This window comes from Micropterus salmoides, unplaced genomic scaffold (genome assembly GCF_014851395.1).
Source record: "Micropterus salmoides isolate LMB-PRFRI ecotype aquatic unplaced genomic scaffold, ASM1485139v1 Ms_hic_scaffold_3, whole genome shotgun sequence".
In the NCBI taxonomy this organism is placed as follows: Eukaryota; Metazoa; Chordata; class Actinopteri; order Centrarchiformes; family Centrarchidae; genus Micropterus; species Micropterus salmoides.
Genome location: NW_024042261.1, coordinates 23,045,699 through 23,062,812, shown reverse-complemented (window position 1 = coordinate 23,062,812; position 17,114 = coordinate 23,045,699). Strand labels below are relative to the sequence as shown.

Here is a 17,114-nt window from a genome sequence, read left to right as displayed (position 1 = left end):
ATGTGCACACAAATGCAGAATTCATGAAGCTCAGTGGCTGACAGAAAAAACAAAGCCACACTTGAAATTAGGGCCCACCTTGATTAGAAGTGGAGTCCCTGTGATAAGATATAAATTTCCGTGTATCGTTGAGTGCTCTAATCAGTGTTTCACTTAAGCACTGCATGACCTTTAGGCCAATAATAATTTCTGTTTTCAACAAAACACTGGTGAAACAGAATTTTTCCAGGTTTCAGAAAGATAGCTGTGTAGTAAATACTTTCTATTCAGCATTTGATAAAGCCAAAATGCTTGTATGTTTGTTTCTCCCTATGAGATACAGTTAATCAGACCACGCAGACCAGTGCAGGTAAAAGCCCTACACCACTTAAGACATTAGGGGTATTTTCTTTTCTCCATATAAACAGTCCCCTGGCAACCACTAAGAGTGCCAGTTATATTCATAGTACTCCAAACCCCTCTGGCTCCCTCACACCTACCCTTCTTCACTTTCTCCATCACTCACATCCTTTCTCTCTTCCCCTGTAGCTCCCCCTTTGTGTATGTGCGTTTGTATCTGAGCGTGTCTGCATGTGAGTCAGCTGCATCCTCAGCACCTGGGACATTACCTCCAGTCTCCAGAGCGGAAGCTGCATCGCTGACACTGTGAGTTTAACAGATCTGCTGTTGCTTTTCATGAATGAATTGACGGTCATTTTTTTTGTCTTGTTTTATTGAAAGAAAATGTTGAACTATTTGATTACATCATGGAAAGTGGGTGTGTATTATGGATAATAATCCATGTACATGGTTTATTTTTCATGTTTTATACATGAGTTAAAATTTTCCACAGTTGTCTTTTGTATTTATATTACTCCATGTAAGTCTTTTTCACATGGATCTTTTTTATATTAACAAAAGATTGGCAGAAAAAATGTTGAAAATCATGCAATTTCACATTTGTTGGCAGTTAAACTGAGCATTCTCACCTGACGCGGATGTTTTATTCTCTCTTTATGCTCAAATGATTTATTTGTGTACACTCAGCTGTATCTGCATGAATGCACAGAAAAAACGTTTGTTCTCGCCTTATTTGTTTCTCTAGTGGTTCATTGTGAGAAGACCTTGGTTGTCAGCTCTTCGGGTTTGTTGATCAGGGCTCCAAGCCAGAATCTCTGCGGGTGTGTAGAGGAGAGGGAGGTCAACATGGGCTCCAGCTCCTCCTCCTATGCCCCAAAAACCATTTACCTGGATGTGGATGGGAAAGTGCAAAAGGTGGGTCCAACTCCAGTGGATTTTTAATATTATTTACATTGTAATATTCTGTTAAATCTCCCCTGTTTACTAGAAATGTTATGTAACTAATCACAAAGTATGACAAACATACTTTCTGCTCTGTGAGATGGGCTGGTTTGACTAAAACATTAAGTTTTTTTACAAAATATTGTTATTTTTATTTTATTTTTCTGCCGACAAACAATGTGATATACTGTAGCCTAAATAATATTGCATCTGTTTGCGTAGATAAAATTGTAATTGTATGTGTTAATTGAAAACAAATACAGATTTAATATTTTCAATTCTGTATAGGTTGGTGGATTAAGCCATACAGTCAAAAACCTGCCTTAATAAACCTAACTATGGCAATATAAGTAATTCAATTTTTATTTCACCTTCCTGACTCCCGTTGCAGTTATTCCCAGCGGACTGGCCTCACCTGAGGAGAAGCTTTAATTAGATGGTGTTTAGCAGTTTGCCATACAGGTGTTACTGACAGAACCAAACACCTGTGGTTAACAGCTTACACACCTACATTAATTTCTGCTGTCTTACAGCTCTAGGGTATATGAGTGAAAATGTGAATTTCAATGTATTTCTTTCCTTATGCTTAAGTTTCCGGAAGGAGCAATTAAGCTTTTAATCAGTGGGGATACGGAAAAGACAAAATATGGAATGCAATATAAAGTATAACACAGCTTAGTGGTCATTTTAAACAGTCAGGACAAATGGTTTATGTCTCGAGTTTCATGTTTCAGCGTTCCAAACATACTGAGATACAGATAAATGCAACACTTGCTGATCTAGTGATGTAGTGTGCGTCAAGTAGAGCACTGGCAATGACACATGTCTGTTCAAGAGCCCTGAACGGTTTGAGGCTGATTGCTTGTCTGCTACACCTGCTCACCTCAAGATGTAAGATCACAGTTTTTGCACAGGGTATCTGCACCCATGCAGTAGTACTCTCTATACAAGTAGGCCTACAGTACTAAGGCTTGTAAACTTGTCTGATTACATGACAGGCGTGGATAATATATGCTATCTTCAAGAGCACCATGAACTCTAACTCCAGCTGTCCTTCTCTTTCCCTCATTGGGCTCTCTACTGACGTGACTGTTCAACCATAAAATGAACCGGCCCTTACTTTACACTCCCATGTGATTCGGTTGTCTAAAAAAAAGAAATTTGATACCTTTCCTGCGCTGTCAGAACACTGAGGCCTTATTTCAAAACCCCAGCAGCTGTTTGTGTGCAGGTGTGCCTTTGGGAACCATGTAGACACAGATTGCTGTGTGTTGGATTTGTGGGCCACAGAGGAGGTTTTCTCATAAACATGTAACATGATCATAATTTATACCCCTCCTATGTGGCTTGATTCCCAATTACACTGTAAATTCAATTTAAATCAGCAGCCTTCTGCTTCATTTCCATCATATGTGCATAAATTAATACAAGACAAGAACCAAGCTTGTGTTTGAATTAAGAAACCAAAACACAAACTGTGCTTACTTCACAGGTGGTGTTCAGTCGGCACTGCAGCCCATGTGACATCAAGGAGCTTCTGTGTTCCTCATCTAACATTCCCAGGTTTGTTGTTTTGTTTCCACGCTTTTTTATTTGTTTGCTCATTTATTTATTCACAGAGAGATGGCATTACTCTTTATCCATGTCACTCAACATAATTGAAAATTGCCTTTAAAAACTAAGAACTATCACATAAAGCAGCACAAAAGTATCGTAAATCACATCAAGATTATCATGCAGTAAAGCAGCCAATAACGCAGAACGAACACTAAGTAGATTGACATCCCGCATTACCCATGCACACCAAAGCAGACAATGATATGTGCGAGATGCAAATCTTTAGTGACTCTACCTTGTAGTATAGGATATAGTACACTGTATAGCAGAAAACTACTAAGGAACACTACTTTTTAGGCACGCAAAAAAAAAAATTTATTTTTAAATTACTTTCATAGCCTAAATTTAGATCGGACAGTGTATTTCTACTTTTGTCACTGTTCCTTTTGTTCTCTCACTGTAGGAACACTGCCATCATGATGGTGGATCCAGAAGGTGCCATGGTCTCCATAGATCCCACTATGCCCACCAATTCTCCAAAGTAACATACCAGCATTATGTTATTGTATTTATATATAAATCACATAATTATATTTTACCTATGTCACCTTTTTCAGAATCTCCACCCGATTTCATTTTACAAACACCCTTTAGACATTGATATCAGGATTTCGTTTGTTACCTTTGAAATAGTAGCTGACAGAACAAACTCATGACAAGATTCAATTAGTAGCTTTTCCATCAGCTTCTAAATTAACGTTGTGTTCTTCTGTCAATTATAAATTATTGCAAAAAAGCAATATAAATATATTTTTGTCAAGAATTAGGAATAATAACTGCTCCTCTGATTTCTTTACAGCTCATTGTACAAAGTTGTCCCTCTGTCTACTGGCCAACTTGGAGGTAGCGCCCTAATACATACATTCCTGCATCGACAAAACATCCACTGTGAACATGATAATGAGCTTGAAAATGACAAACTTCACAATGTGATTGCTGTACACAATGATTTATGAGGAGTGTGTTTCTGTCTGCAGAAAAGGAGGACATGTTTCAGAACGTGTTGTCCCAGGTGGCGGAGCAGTTCAGCAGGTACCGCCTCAGATGTTTATGTTATGTTATGGCTAAAGCCTGCCCTTCCCCACCCTGATACATACCTTACACACCCTGAGTTTCAACGATAATGCATGCTGCAACCCATAGAGGCAAGTTAAATCAGACAACAAGTTCTTTCACCTTTATCATTTATTTTGTGCCCCCCCCCTTCAAGTTTCAAGTTGTCATAATAACCAATAAACCATGTGAAATACGTGTCATTTTCTTATCATTTTTAATCCTTGTCATTCGCTTTCCCTTCACAGAGCCTTTCGCATCAACGAGTTGAAGACTGAGGTCACCAACAGGCTAGCAATGCTGGAAAAGAGAGTGGAATGTAAGTGGTACATTTGACAGTTTACAGCTTAAACAAAAGGATAGATATTCCCTTTCCCAGGCAATAAAACCTGAGTTGTGAATAAAACATCAAATACAGCTAGTGCTCTGAAAGCAAAGCCAAACTTTATCTTGTTTCAGTGGAGGGCTTGAAGGTGGTGGAGATTGAGAAGTGTAAAAATGATCTGAAGAAGCTAAGGGATGAGATGACTTCAAGAGGTGGTGGCAGGTGAATTGAAGTTTGATATTAGACAGTTTGACATTGTCAAATATCAATACAAACCAAATCATGTAAAATCAAAGTCAAATACATTTTGTTAATAAACTTCTGTCCTTTTAAATACAGAGTAAACTGTCCATGCAAATACAACTTCTCAGACGACGGAAAGAAGGTCACTCCCAGACGAGATGTCCCCAATTACCCAAAGGTATTACCACTGGGACAAATGCTTTCATCATTATTAGACAATGCTAAGTTCATGAATTGCTAGAGGGTCTTTTGTAGTTCTGATGTCATTATTTATTTGGCATACACAGTACACACTGTCTCAGGAGACTGTTGAGGCGCTCAAGAAGCCAACATTTGATGTCTGGCACTGGGAGCACAATGAGGTAATGTTGTCTCTCCATAACCCAATCAGCCACTTCCATTCCATCTTATCCAAGTGAGTGATGTCTGAATGTATTTTCTCTCCCTTTGTGGCTGCAGATGCTGAGTTGTTTGGAGTATATGTACCATGACTTGGGGCTGGTGAAGGAATTCAACATGAACCCCATCACACTTAAACGCTGGCTGGTAAAGGACAACTGAACACGTGGACATACTGTACATGTGCACGGTGTTTCTGAGAGTAGTATCAGTGCTCTGACAGAGATTACAAAATAATTATCAGAGAGTAGAAGGCTGCTTCTTTTGATATAGATTCTGAAGTCAGTACCTGAATAAATAATTCTCTGTCTTCTAGTTGGCGATTCAGGAGAACTACCGCAACAACCCTTTCCACAACTTTCGCCACTGCTTCTGCGTTAGTCAGATGATGTATGGCATGATTCACCTCTGCAACCTACAGGTATGGTGCACGTTTGTGTGTGTGTGTGTGTGTGTGTGTGTTGTGTGTGTGTGTGTTTGTGTGTCCATGCATGTGAAGGATATCATTCAAGTGAATTATCCACCATCTAGCATGCACTTCTATAAAATCATTTCTGTCAGGAAAAGAAAACATTAGACAGGTTAGATTAAGTTCGGAACAATTAAACACCATATCCTGCAAGTCATATTTTTAAAGATAGAATTAACTGTCTTACTAACCAATGAATTACAAGACTGAACATTTTGCTATATGTAAGAACACCTTTCGTTTCCACTGTTGTCCAGGAGAAGCTGACTCTCACCGATATGGGAATTCTAATGACAGCTGCAGTGTGTCATGACCTGGACCACCCTGGCTACAACAACACGTAAGACTCACTATTCTGTCTATAGGGGTGTTGACACATAGAGCAATGCAGATGCCCATTGACCCCAGTATGTTTTGACATCTTCGGCACAACACTGTCATCAATGAACTGTGAAAGTAGTTCAGCATGGAGAGAGTTCAGGTATGAAAACACGCTGATTCAGATTATCGTGTTGTTTTTGGTCAGAATTTTGGGCAGGGGAGGACTTATCTTATCAGGGAAGCTTCATGGGAATATATTCTCGGTCCATCCGTTCACCTGTATCATCCATCTATCAGGTATCAAATCAATGCCCGCACTGAGCTGGCAGTGCGTTACAATGACATATCTCCGCTGGAGAACCATCACTGTGCTGTGGCCTTCCAGATCCTTTCTCTTCCCGAGTGCAATATATTTGCAAATGTGGACCCTGAGGCATTCAAACAGATCCGACAGGTGAGATGTCAATCATACACATTGTCTTTTCACGTATTTACATTTTAATCTGAAGACAATTTTGCATTGTATGACTTAAATGTAAGCAAATGTCATGCAAAAATCTCAAGCTGTTTTGCTTTTTATATTTCCAGGCAATTATCACCCTCATTCTCGCAACGGACATGGCCAGACACGGGGAGATACTAGACTCCTTTAAGCAAAAAGTGGACAACTTTGACTTCACCAACGAAGAGCATGTGACATGTGTATGTATTCATTATGCCTTCCAAGATCACGTTGCATCTCCACCTGATATCCGTTGTTTACTGCACTGTAAACGCGAGATGTGACATCAACACAAGCAGGCCTCTATCTATTGACCATGCTGTAATCAGCAGAAGCCAAATGGATTATATTAGCAAAATTAAGAAAGCAGTCACGTAAGTTCAGTAGATGCTCTAAGACAGGGTTGTGTGTTTATGATGATCCTGTGTTTTATGTTGGGAGGGTGTATGTTGCATGAACGTTTGCTGTCTTTGTTTGGGTTTTCAGCTGAAGATGGTTTTGATCAAGTGCTGTGATATTTCCAACGAAGTGAGACCAACTGAGGTGGCTGAGCCATGGGTGGACTGCCTATTGGAGGAGTACTTCATGCAGGTGACCTCAACCAAAGCTTCAACATAACTCAGAACTACATTGTCTAAATCCATCATGTCAACTCAGATGAAAGAAAAGTACATTGCGACCAATAGCTACCCATGATAGGTAAAGTTTGCTGCATCTAATTACAATATTTCCAATTGTGTGCTTCCCAGAGTGACAGAGAGAAGTCTGAGGGTCTGCCTGTGGCCCCCTTCATGGACAGAGATAAAGTCACCAAGCCCACTGCTCAGATTGGATTCATCAAGTTTGTCCTCATCCCAATGTTTGAGACTGTCATGAAGGTAGGGCAATGTCTGTACTGATGTGTTCCTTTATACGTATAAACACTGATTAACAATTAATGCTCTTACTGTGGTGTCCAGCAGCTTTTCCCTCAGATTGAGGAGATCATGGTTCAACCTTTGAGAGACTCACGTGACCACTATGAGGAGCTGAAACAGATTGATGATGCCATGACAGAGGTAGAACCTATTCTATTCTGTCCATCTATTCAGCTATCTATCTGCACAGTCACGCTTTGCTCAAACCCACACATCTTTTTGTTAAACTATTTTCAAAATATGACAGCCGTGTCAAACTAAATCTGTTTTAGTCACCTGACATTCTGTAACATAGAGTGAGTAAGATGAAGCACTTTTACAACGAGTTTATGTTCTTATAGGCCCTTACATGCCATTCCAGTGTTTACACATGCATACGCTACATACACTTTCTCTGACCTTCTTTTACAAGCCAGATACTGTGTCTATAACATGTAATGCCTGGACACTGCAAAGCTGTCAATAGTTTGTAGTACTAGGGAAAGTTAAAATATTATATATATAGTGTTTCTGTTAGTAAGTAGTAGTAACTTAAATTAGACTAACAGTTCAACGTTTTGGGAAATATGCTCATTCACTTTCTTGCTTAGTTAGATGAGAGGGTCGATCCATTGGAAATATAAAGCAACAGACAGCAGCTAGCCCGTCTACTAGTGCTTCTAAAGCTCACTAATTAACACTAAGCTTAACTAACATTTTATTTAAATAATGAATCCATACAAAAACTCATTTATAAAAATGACAATGCGACATCTTTTACAGTGGGTTACGTGCCTATTACGTGACTATTTTTGGCTCTGACCAGTTGCAGGCAAGTCAAATTAAGTCAAGTTTATTTATATAGCCCAAAACAACAAATCACAAATTTGCCTCAGGAGCTTTACACTCTGTACAGCAAATGACACCCTCCATCCTTAGACCCTAGTATGGAGATATTTTAGTGCCAGCACATACTGAATATGAATTCAATAGTTTTAAATTTTAAATGTACAAACTGAATATTGTATGATACATTTGAAATTGTGTTTCACATATTTAAATTGTATCTAATGGTTTGAAATTGAATTGAATTTAACTTTAGCAGTAGCACAAAACAGTTCGTGCTGTCTCCATGGCCAACCTGCATATACTTGACCATTTTGTAAGAAGTTACTACTTGCGATCCATTATCACGGCAGCAGGTGAGCTGCTTGCTTGTTAATGACACAGCCTATCAAACAACTCAAACAGCCGAAACCCAACATCTGCACCCCGTGTTCAATGTTGCTTTAACGTTACCTGGTCTGTGCTTGTAAAATATAAGAGTGAACATAAGCACAGACCCCGCTACCCCCCCATGCCATCGTCCATCCCAATGTTTCAATGTAGTTTTGTAGACATCGTTCCAACCGTGACTGTTTCTGCTGCTCCCTGATAAAAGATACCTGATGCTGATACCTGTTCAGAAAAAAAAGAATAGAAAATTGGACAAGCTAGATAAAAGGTAATGCCCTGGCAGTGGCAAACAGCTTTGGTTTAATATTTGATTTGATTATATTAATGTTTAAGTTGAGATTTACAAGAAATATTTTATTGCTACTGTGTAAAGGGAATACTGCTGGTAAAATGCACCTTATTTGTTTAAAGTGTTTGCAAACCACATGATGACCTTTGTGTATATAGCAGTACATTTAAATTAAAATTGCGCAATACACTACTTTAGAATTCATTGTTCTATTTTTACACGTAACAATGCAATTAATTGCGATTAATTGCAAGAAAACCATGCGATTAATCGCGATTTAATACATTTACCTGTGAATTATGCAGAAGATCCTTTGCAAGCCATGACTACATACCCAGAAAGCCTTGCAGTCCGAAGTTTTTAAAATAGTTGGATTGAAAAGGAGCTCTTCTATTCTACTCTAGAGTTCCAGAGATTAGTTGAAAATTAATTTTGAAAACTGAATTCCGAACTGAATTTGGAACTCCACAAAAACTGAAATAATACTCACAAGTTGAAAACAATGCAAGCAACAATATCAAATTTTGTATACAATATTCAGCTTGAACATTCTAAATTTTAAAACAATAAATTCAGATTCGATTGGTGCTGGCACTAAAATAACTCCATAGTCTCAAGCAACCAGCAGAGTGTCCAGGAGGTTCCTGGGCCCTGCCAAGATATAGTCCTGTACATAACCCCTGTAAAACTGTGAATTGACATATTTCTATTATACTTTTATTCATTCTTAATCAGAAAACGAATAAAGCACATTTTCCAAAATAACACATTTTTGCTTTAAGGTTGTGCTTTTGAATCTGGCAATGTGAAACTAAAGTGACACTTCTGCATCTTCACAAACATGCCGCAGTGCCTGTGTGGACATCAAATTATATTTAATTTGGAGCACACTGCCAGTCTAGCCTTGAAGTTACTTATAGTAATCAGAGTGTCAGAGGTTAAAACAATGGCAGTAATACAGGTTTCCTGCTGTTAGGAGAAGGCCTGAAGAACAAATGAAAGTAAATCTACACAGTTTACACACTACACTATCAACACATCAGTTCAGCAATTTGTTTCACATGGGTGGGGTCACACACATATATGGACACACATGCATTCACACACCCGTCAAACCACTTGCTAACATAAAGGTGTGTCTTTTGTTCAATGAGGCACAGAAGAAAAAAACTGAAAATATGTCATTAGGCGGGAAGAAGAAGTAAGCTCCGCAGTGAGTGAGTGCAGTGGTATCTGTGTAAGTAAAAGCAACTGACTCCTTGGTTGTGCTTTAGTGTTTAGTGTTTCTTTCGCTGCCTCTCTCTGGCCTCTCCACAGCAACTCTCCTCTGCACTGAACTCTATCTACAAATACCAGACCTTTATGAATGTGCAGCACTTTCATCACCTTGGATTTGCCTTTTAAGTTACCAGCAAGGAGTTTGTATCAATTTACTCAAAAAAAGGAAAACCAACGAGGTAATCCCATTTAGTCAGTGAGGAATTCTTGTCAGGGTGTCAGGGTCTCAGTTGAATAGAAGTTAAACTTCCTGCAAAAAAAAAGAAAGAAAGGTTCAACAAAGCGTACAAAAAAAAAGAAATTCAAAAGGAAGAAACCCCAGAAAAGTCTTCAAGTTAAAAATTATGTATGATGAATGTAAGCACAATTCTCAAGTAAAAATATTTAGATTTTTGAGATTCGAGCTCTTTTTGATTTCTGCAATATCATGCCAGAATATGACTTAATTCATTCATTCATTCTATTGTCACAGCTAAAAACAAAGTGGTGAAATTGTCGCTCATTATTTTCCCTCTTAAACACTATGTTGTCTTTTTTACAGTGACAAGATAACACATTTTCTGCATATGAATTTAAACTACAAACTCTTTTCCAGCATTTTACATTGAACTTTTCCACAGAAATAGAATGATGTTGCCAATGAACTCTGAGTAAGTTTCGACTTTCCACACAGGGATGCCAATTACTTACTCACAGCTCCAAAGCAACTTCAAGTCCAATAGTTCTTGGTGGATGATAACCACCCAAACTGTTGATGGTCAGGCATGGTTTGTGCTGTATATAGCACTCTATAGGCACAGCTCTCACTCAATGAGTTGTTTTGTTAAACCTAGTCTTAGTTGAAAATTTCCTCCTTTATATCCTGCTGTTTCTCCTTCCTAATCCAAGCTCTTATTTTATTGCAGGGGTCTTCCTTTGTTTTCAAGTTAAGAAAAGACTTTAAAAGTCCGTGACTGAGGCCTCACTGAAGACGTTCTGCAAAACGTTCTGAGGATGACAGATGAATCAGGAGGGAGAGAAAAGAGACTGCTTGTCTACATACTGACCTAAATTTAGGCATCAAGGTGGCATATCTTGAACTTTGACTTAGACTTTTGCACTGAATGTAACAGAGAGGGACCTTGGGGCCTTCTCTTTATATTTATGGTGTTTATGTTGTTCTCCCTACTCTGTGCCACAAAAGTTTGAAGGTCCAGTTTCTTCAAAAACATTACTTAAAACCTTTATATAGGCTACAATGGCTGCAGAATGAGCTGCATGGATGTACAAATAGTAAATGATCATTTTTTTTTCCCAATTTTTCCTGTAGAAGAAAACATGCACCAAATTAGGATGTTTCACCACACTGTAGCAATACAGTTTTGAGGAGGAGTGTTTTCCAACAAATGTTGCAGCTTCACACCTTTGCTTTTTTTCTTCACACACAGTTAGCACTTGATTAAATCATCACAAGTCTAGGTGTATTCTCTCACCTTGAACACTTTTTAATAAAACAAAGCCACATAGGGGCACATTATGTACATTTTGTCCTGTAAAAAAGTTTTAATATCTCACAATTTTTAAAACCACGTGTTGTATGTCTGTTCATCTGTCAAACCCTGTGAGTCATTATATAGAAAGGTCAGACACATTTCAGTGTCTTATAACGGGCGTTTCAACAGTAACTCAACTCCAGAAACTTTGTGTAATTGAATGGATTTAAAAACAACAAATGTTGATCTAGGTTTTTGAAAGTTAAGCAATATACTTGGAACCATACACTGATCACACAGAGTGAAGCAGGTTCTCTTTGAGTTTGATTTCAAAGTGAAAACTGACCTGTTGACGGTGAACCTTCAATAATAATGAAAGTTAAAATACAGTAATTATAATATAGCTAAAGCACATAAATGTACCCCTCATTAGAGCTTTGTATACCACAGCATGACTTAGTCACATATTATCTTCATCTGCAGATGGAGTTTGCTCAGTTGTCATAGAGATGGATCTGTTGCCATGCAAGCTCAGAAGCTGTTATGATTTTATCTATTGCACTTTCAGCACTCATCCTGAATGCTCACAGCAGCTACTCAGCTTATTTGTTAGTACTATCTATCTCCATTCCAACTAAGCAAATTAAAGTCATTGATGGAGATACAAAGCTCCATTAAACCGCTAGTGACTGAATTGGAGTGACATGACTGTTGATTACTGACACATACTATTAATGCACAGAGATCATAACACACAGCAAGTGCCAATTTAAGATCGCCTTGCTAACGTTTAACTTATAATGATAATTGGATTCAGTTAATAATGACATCTTTTCACAGATGCTGTGAAGTCAGGAATGTAAAAGCTAACATGATTTCCCCACACTAAGCAAACAGAATGAAATAACGTTATCTGTTTTCTGAACTTAATTTCTTACTTAATGAGAACCAGTCTGTTCCCACCTACTGTTAAGCATTTGATTGTTAAACATAACGATGATACATGAAGGCACCGCTTTATGTCAGTGGAAGATGTTTTTCTGTTGTCTCACATAACAGTCAAACATCTTCTCCCTTTTGACACAACAGATCTTATTAACCCCACATGAAAGGCTCCCTGATCCTTATATCATGAATTGTTGTGCAGGCATTCCAGTTAAGCATGGCTCTTTATCCCAATCATCCTGATTGAGATACATTTTATTACCACATTTAGACAACAGGGCTAGATTACAGTCAAGATGTGTTGAAATATGATTAGTTATCCAGTTGTGTACCACCCAAAGGTGCCACTTATCTCAGCCCACACCACACTCCTTTCTCACCCCACAGCTTCCCTTTGAGTCATATCAGATCTGAGTGGTTTTCCTCCAGCTACTCCACAGTGTTTTTATTACCGTGTTTTTTGGCACTGTGTTGCCAATTACTCCAGCACAATTCATTGCCTCACACACACACAGACTGAATACCACCTACATAGCTGTGATGAAACCATATAAATAATACACACAGCATGAATCACTAAAGGCTTTATTTGTACTGCATCTTTTTGTTTAGGTTTGTTTGTGTATTCCAAATTTAAGTTTGATAATTAATAAACTTTTCACTCCTCAAGTCTGTAGCTTTATTTGATACATCTCACTATATATTCACATGTTCGTGGTCTGATGGGTTTTTCTGATATAATCTGATCTTTTGGTGTGTATACTACTGCAGTCCTGCTTGTAAGTTGATGATCTCAAAGCAATAAAGTTGAGATGAGAGAAAGTGAGTGAACGTATTCGAGTGTGAGTGTTTGTTTGAAAGAACGTAATTACCCATCTCCTTGCGTGACGGAGTGTATTGACATTAACCTGCAGGAATGCTCTGATGAAACAACATGCTCTCTTATCATTGAAGGATACTGCACAGCACTCTGCTGCATGGGCAATGATTAAAGCACTGCAACTCATCCATAAAAGGAGTTTCTTAGTGACAAGTTGAGACAATGTGCACGACTTTTTTAACATTTCAGTGTCTCTTACTGTTTTGCTTGTTAATGAGAGCTAAGTGCATAAGGTTTGTTAAAGTGCTTAAGTTTATCTTCTCTGTAATTGAGTGACAACATTTTCTTTTGAGTGCCTCCAACACTCATAATCTTGTCACATTTCAGTTCATAAATCAAAAGAATAATCGCTCAGATTGAGCAGTCGCCTAGCCTAGACTAGATAGATGTTTTCATGGGTGCAACTAATTAAAGTAATTAAAGTAACTGATATCTTAAACCCCTCAGTCATTCCCTTCGCCTTGAGGCTGGGTGCCACATCATGTTGAACTGCAACAATATTTCAATGGGCCTGTTTGTTGATGTGAAAGTGAATACCGTTTCTATTACAAAAGCACTTTGATGGCGGTTAAATGAGCAAGTGTTAATTTTGTCTTTCACTGGGCTTACACAATATGGGATGATAGCATACAAAGGAAGGTGTGGCAATTTTGCACAGACATTTGATCAGGGGTTTGATACATAATCCCTGTAAATTTTAAGTCACGTAGCACTAGTTTCTTTATACTTACAATTACAGTAACATAAGTGCAAAGGTAGATATACAAAAAATTTAACATTCACCAAACTGAAATTTTATACCATCAAAACCAAAACATTTGGTGCTTTGTTGGCTCAGTTGGCAGAGCACACGCCCCATGTACAAGGCTGAGTCTATTGTGATGTGGGGACAGAGTGGACCCAAACGCAACACGAACAGGTTTTATTGAAGGGAAAAAAGGGGTTGTGAGGTGAGGTAGAGGCGGACGCCGGGGAAACACGGGCACGGGTAACCGAGGAGACTGAGACAAGGGAGCCGGGGGCACTGGGGACAGAAGAAGTAAGGAGGCACGGGGAGGAGCCGGGAGGCTCGTGGAAGAGGTCCGTGGGGAGAGGGCAGGGTGGCGAGCCCAGCTGACGGAACGGAGGACAGAGGTGAGTGAACTTGGAGGGAAGACAGACGGACAGACAGGGTTAGACATAGGGAAAACAAAGTACAAGAAAACAGTGATGACACAGATTACTCGGGCTGGAGCGATGAGGTGGCACCAGGTTAGGAGCAACGACGATCAAGCAGGGGCTGACTGGAGAACCGGGGTAGGAGATGAGGCTGATTGCTGGCAGATGTGGCAGGCAGAGGAGGTGGCTGACGAGATGCAGGCAGGGGGGCCGCCAGGAATTTTGGGCCCCATGACAAAAAAATCAAATTGGACCCCCTCTGCACAGAGCTGTCACTACTTCTCTAGGACTTAACTGTCCCATCAAAAGCTTTACATAACTCTAATGAAAGGCTTGCAAGTGTCTGGCTTCTTTTAGTTTAATATTAGTACTAGCACAATATTTACTGCTGGTGATTTGTACATGCAAGTCTGCATAAAGGATGCAGTTCACTATTTGCTTCTCAAATAAATTGCCCTTCATGATGGGAATAATAAAGTCTGTATCTATAGATGTCATTTAACGGCCATAATTCAATCTAACGTATCAAACTGTATTATTTTAATATAGTCTGTAACTTACATGCAGGCTGAGGTATGCTGCTGTCCAGCATCCAGTACAGACAGGAAGGTGTTTTTTTATTTTATTTATTTCGTAATGATCATTATGTGAGAAAATAATTTGTATTTGAATTGCTGTCATTAAGAAATATTTCATTGTTTTCTGGTAAAAAGAGCAAGAGAAATCCCCACAGAGCCCCTGGAATGATGCTAACTCATTAACACACTGTTGCTCACCTTCTTCCATCACTGATGTGTGCGCTAAGGCAGGTCTAAACCATTTCATGCCGATACAGGGGGGTGGTCGGTCAATATGGAGATTTACTTTTCGGTCAATGGGGATTTTTAACTTTTACTGCCAAAAACAAGTAAAAACAAAGAGATCATTCATTTTATTATTATATTTGAAATATATTTATACTCAATGATGGTTTATATAATGTATAATATAATATAATTTGATATTAGTTTATAATTAGGGGGAAAACAGAATCACAAGCAAAAAAAAGGAGAAATAAACAGGACACTCACCGTCAGCCGGGCTGCCACTACAAGTCCTTACTGCAATGGCCCCGGTTTGAATCCAGCCTGCAGCCCTTTGCTGGGTGTCGCCCCCTATCTCTCTCCCTCATTTCCTCTTGCTTTCCACTGTCCTATCAAATAAGGGCAAAAACATGGCCAAAAATATAGTGTAGTGTAAAGCACAAATCCTTGGCTATGTCTTTTAATGATATGTCATCGTCCTTTCATTCTGTTGCTATTAGACAGGCCAATTCCTATGTTTATTTTCATTCATTAATTGGCTTATAGAAGCCAACTGCAAACCATATGCAAAGAAAGCTCTTAGCAGTTCTTAGATGTTCCTCAAAGGTCTGCTGGTTAAAGGGTTTCTCCAGTGTAATGCTCTTCTATAATTCACATGAACAGTCAGGATTGAAGCATCAGAGCCAGAGATATCCTGACTGAACTGATTGACTGACTTTTAAAGCGTCAGCCCCAAGCTAGACTGCTTCCTCCAGAGCTGGAGAAAACATTATTGAAATGTTTGCACAGGCAGAGTGGTACTCCTCATGACTAGAAACCACTGTGTGCAGGATTTGAATGTGTTTATACGGTTTATACTATCTTTCAAATGATTATAAAGGCATTAATTTCTGTTTGTAGAAAACATATCCAATCCTGGTGAAAATCCTGGTGCAGTCTGTTTGTTACATTCTGTCTATTCATCTCAGTGTACCCGGGTCAGCTCCATTGGGGTCTGTTTTTGGCCCTACCGCTTGTGGGTAGGAATGTTAGAAATGTTATAATCCTACACAGAGGCGCTTTAATTTTTTTATTTGTTATAGTCCCTTCATTTTCTTGTGATGTCCCTGGGGGCCCTGCTAATTTACTTTGTCTTTTATTTTCTACAGTTTGCCTCAGATTGAATTCAGAGTTGCATTATGTTTTTTTGTTTTAATGCATTGTTAATTGTGACAATCATTTGCAAATCCCTGCACCCTAATTAGAAAGTTATGAGCGTTGTCGTTTGCAGAGATTCCCTATTTTCTATATGGCTTGTGCAGGTACCAACCACAGCTTAAACATAACAGCTTAGATCCGCACTGGTGGTCTAACAGATCCTGATTCTGAGCCAGAAGAAAGTTACTTTGTGAAACCGAAACGTAATTTGATCCAACTGTCTATACTTTTTATCGCAGCTTATCACATTGAAAGCATGTGAGAAAGATGTATACAGGTATGTTGATCAAAAGTGATAAAACATTAAGTTTGCAAAGCAGCACAGAGAAGAGAGAACAAACATCCACTATCTGTTGTGTCTGCAGTGTTATTGCCCTGTAAATGCTTGTGCTGTGCAGTGAGCCTGTCTTGACTTGAGCACAGTATAGGCAGTCATAGTTAATGGGAAGAGAAATGCATACTGCGTAATGCAAACCCTTTCTCTTGTTTGTTCTATCATTTGAAATGCAACTTGGAACCATCTCTAAAAAGCTCTTCATACCTTCATGTGTGTTCTGTAAAATTCTCTTTTAAAGAGATAGCTTTACATGTGTGGTTAAAACTTTTGGCCATCACTGAGAATTTTATTTCGTCCCATTTTTCTCCTCTTCTCTTACTCTACTACTTTCCCAGGTCAGAACGCACCATGGAGAATTCCTCACAGCATGCAATCTTCCAGGGTTTAAGGTAAAAGGGCAATGTGTTTGTGAG

At 38.9% G+C, this 17,114-nt stretch overlaps 1 protein-coding gene across 1 annotated transcript; it reads left to right on the top strand.

Annotated features, from left to right (window-relative positions):
* The first annotated feature begins 778 nt into the window (after positions 1 to 778).
* Positions 779 to 13,130, top strand: pde9al (phosphodiesterase 9A like). Its single transcript, XM_038692741.1, has 18 exons — positions 779 to 1,254; positions 2,774 to 2,844; positions 3,302 to 3,379; positions 3,698 to 3,741; positions 3,876 to 3,930; positions 4,200 to 4,270; positions 4,411 to 4,498; positions 4,616 to 4,697; positions 4,807 to 4,881; positions 4,979 to 5,065; positions 5,235 to 5,339; positions 5,645 to 5,727; positions 6,006 to 6,162; positions 6,297 to 6,410; positions 6,697 to 6,801; positions 6,960 to 7,088; positions 7,173 to 7,268; positions 10,815 to 13,130. The coding sequence occupies exons 1-18, from the start codon at positions 1,186 to 1,188 to the stop codon at positions 10,860 to 10,862; spliced, it is 1,557 nt and encodes a 518-aa protein (XP_038548669.1). The 5' UTR covers positions 779 to 1,185; the 3' UTR covers positions 10,863 to 13,130.
* Positions 13,131 to 17,114: the final 3,984 nt, after the last annotated feature.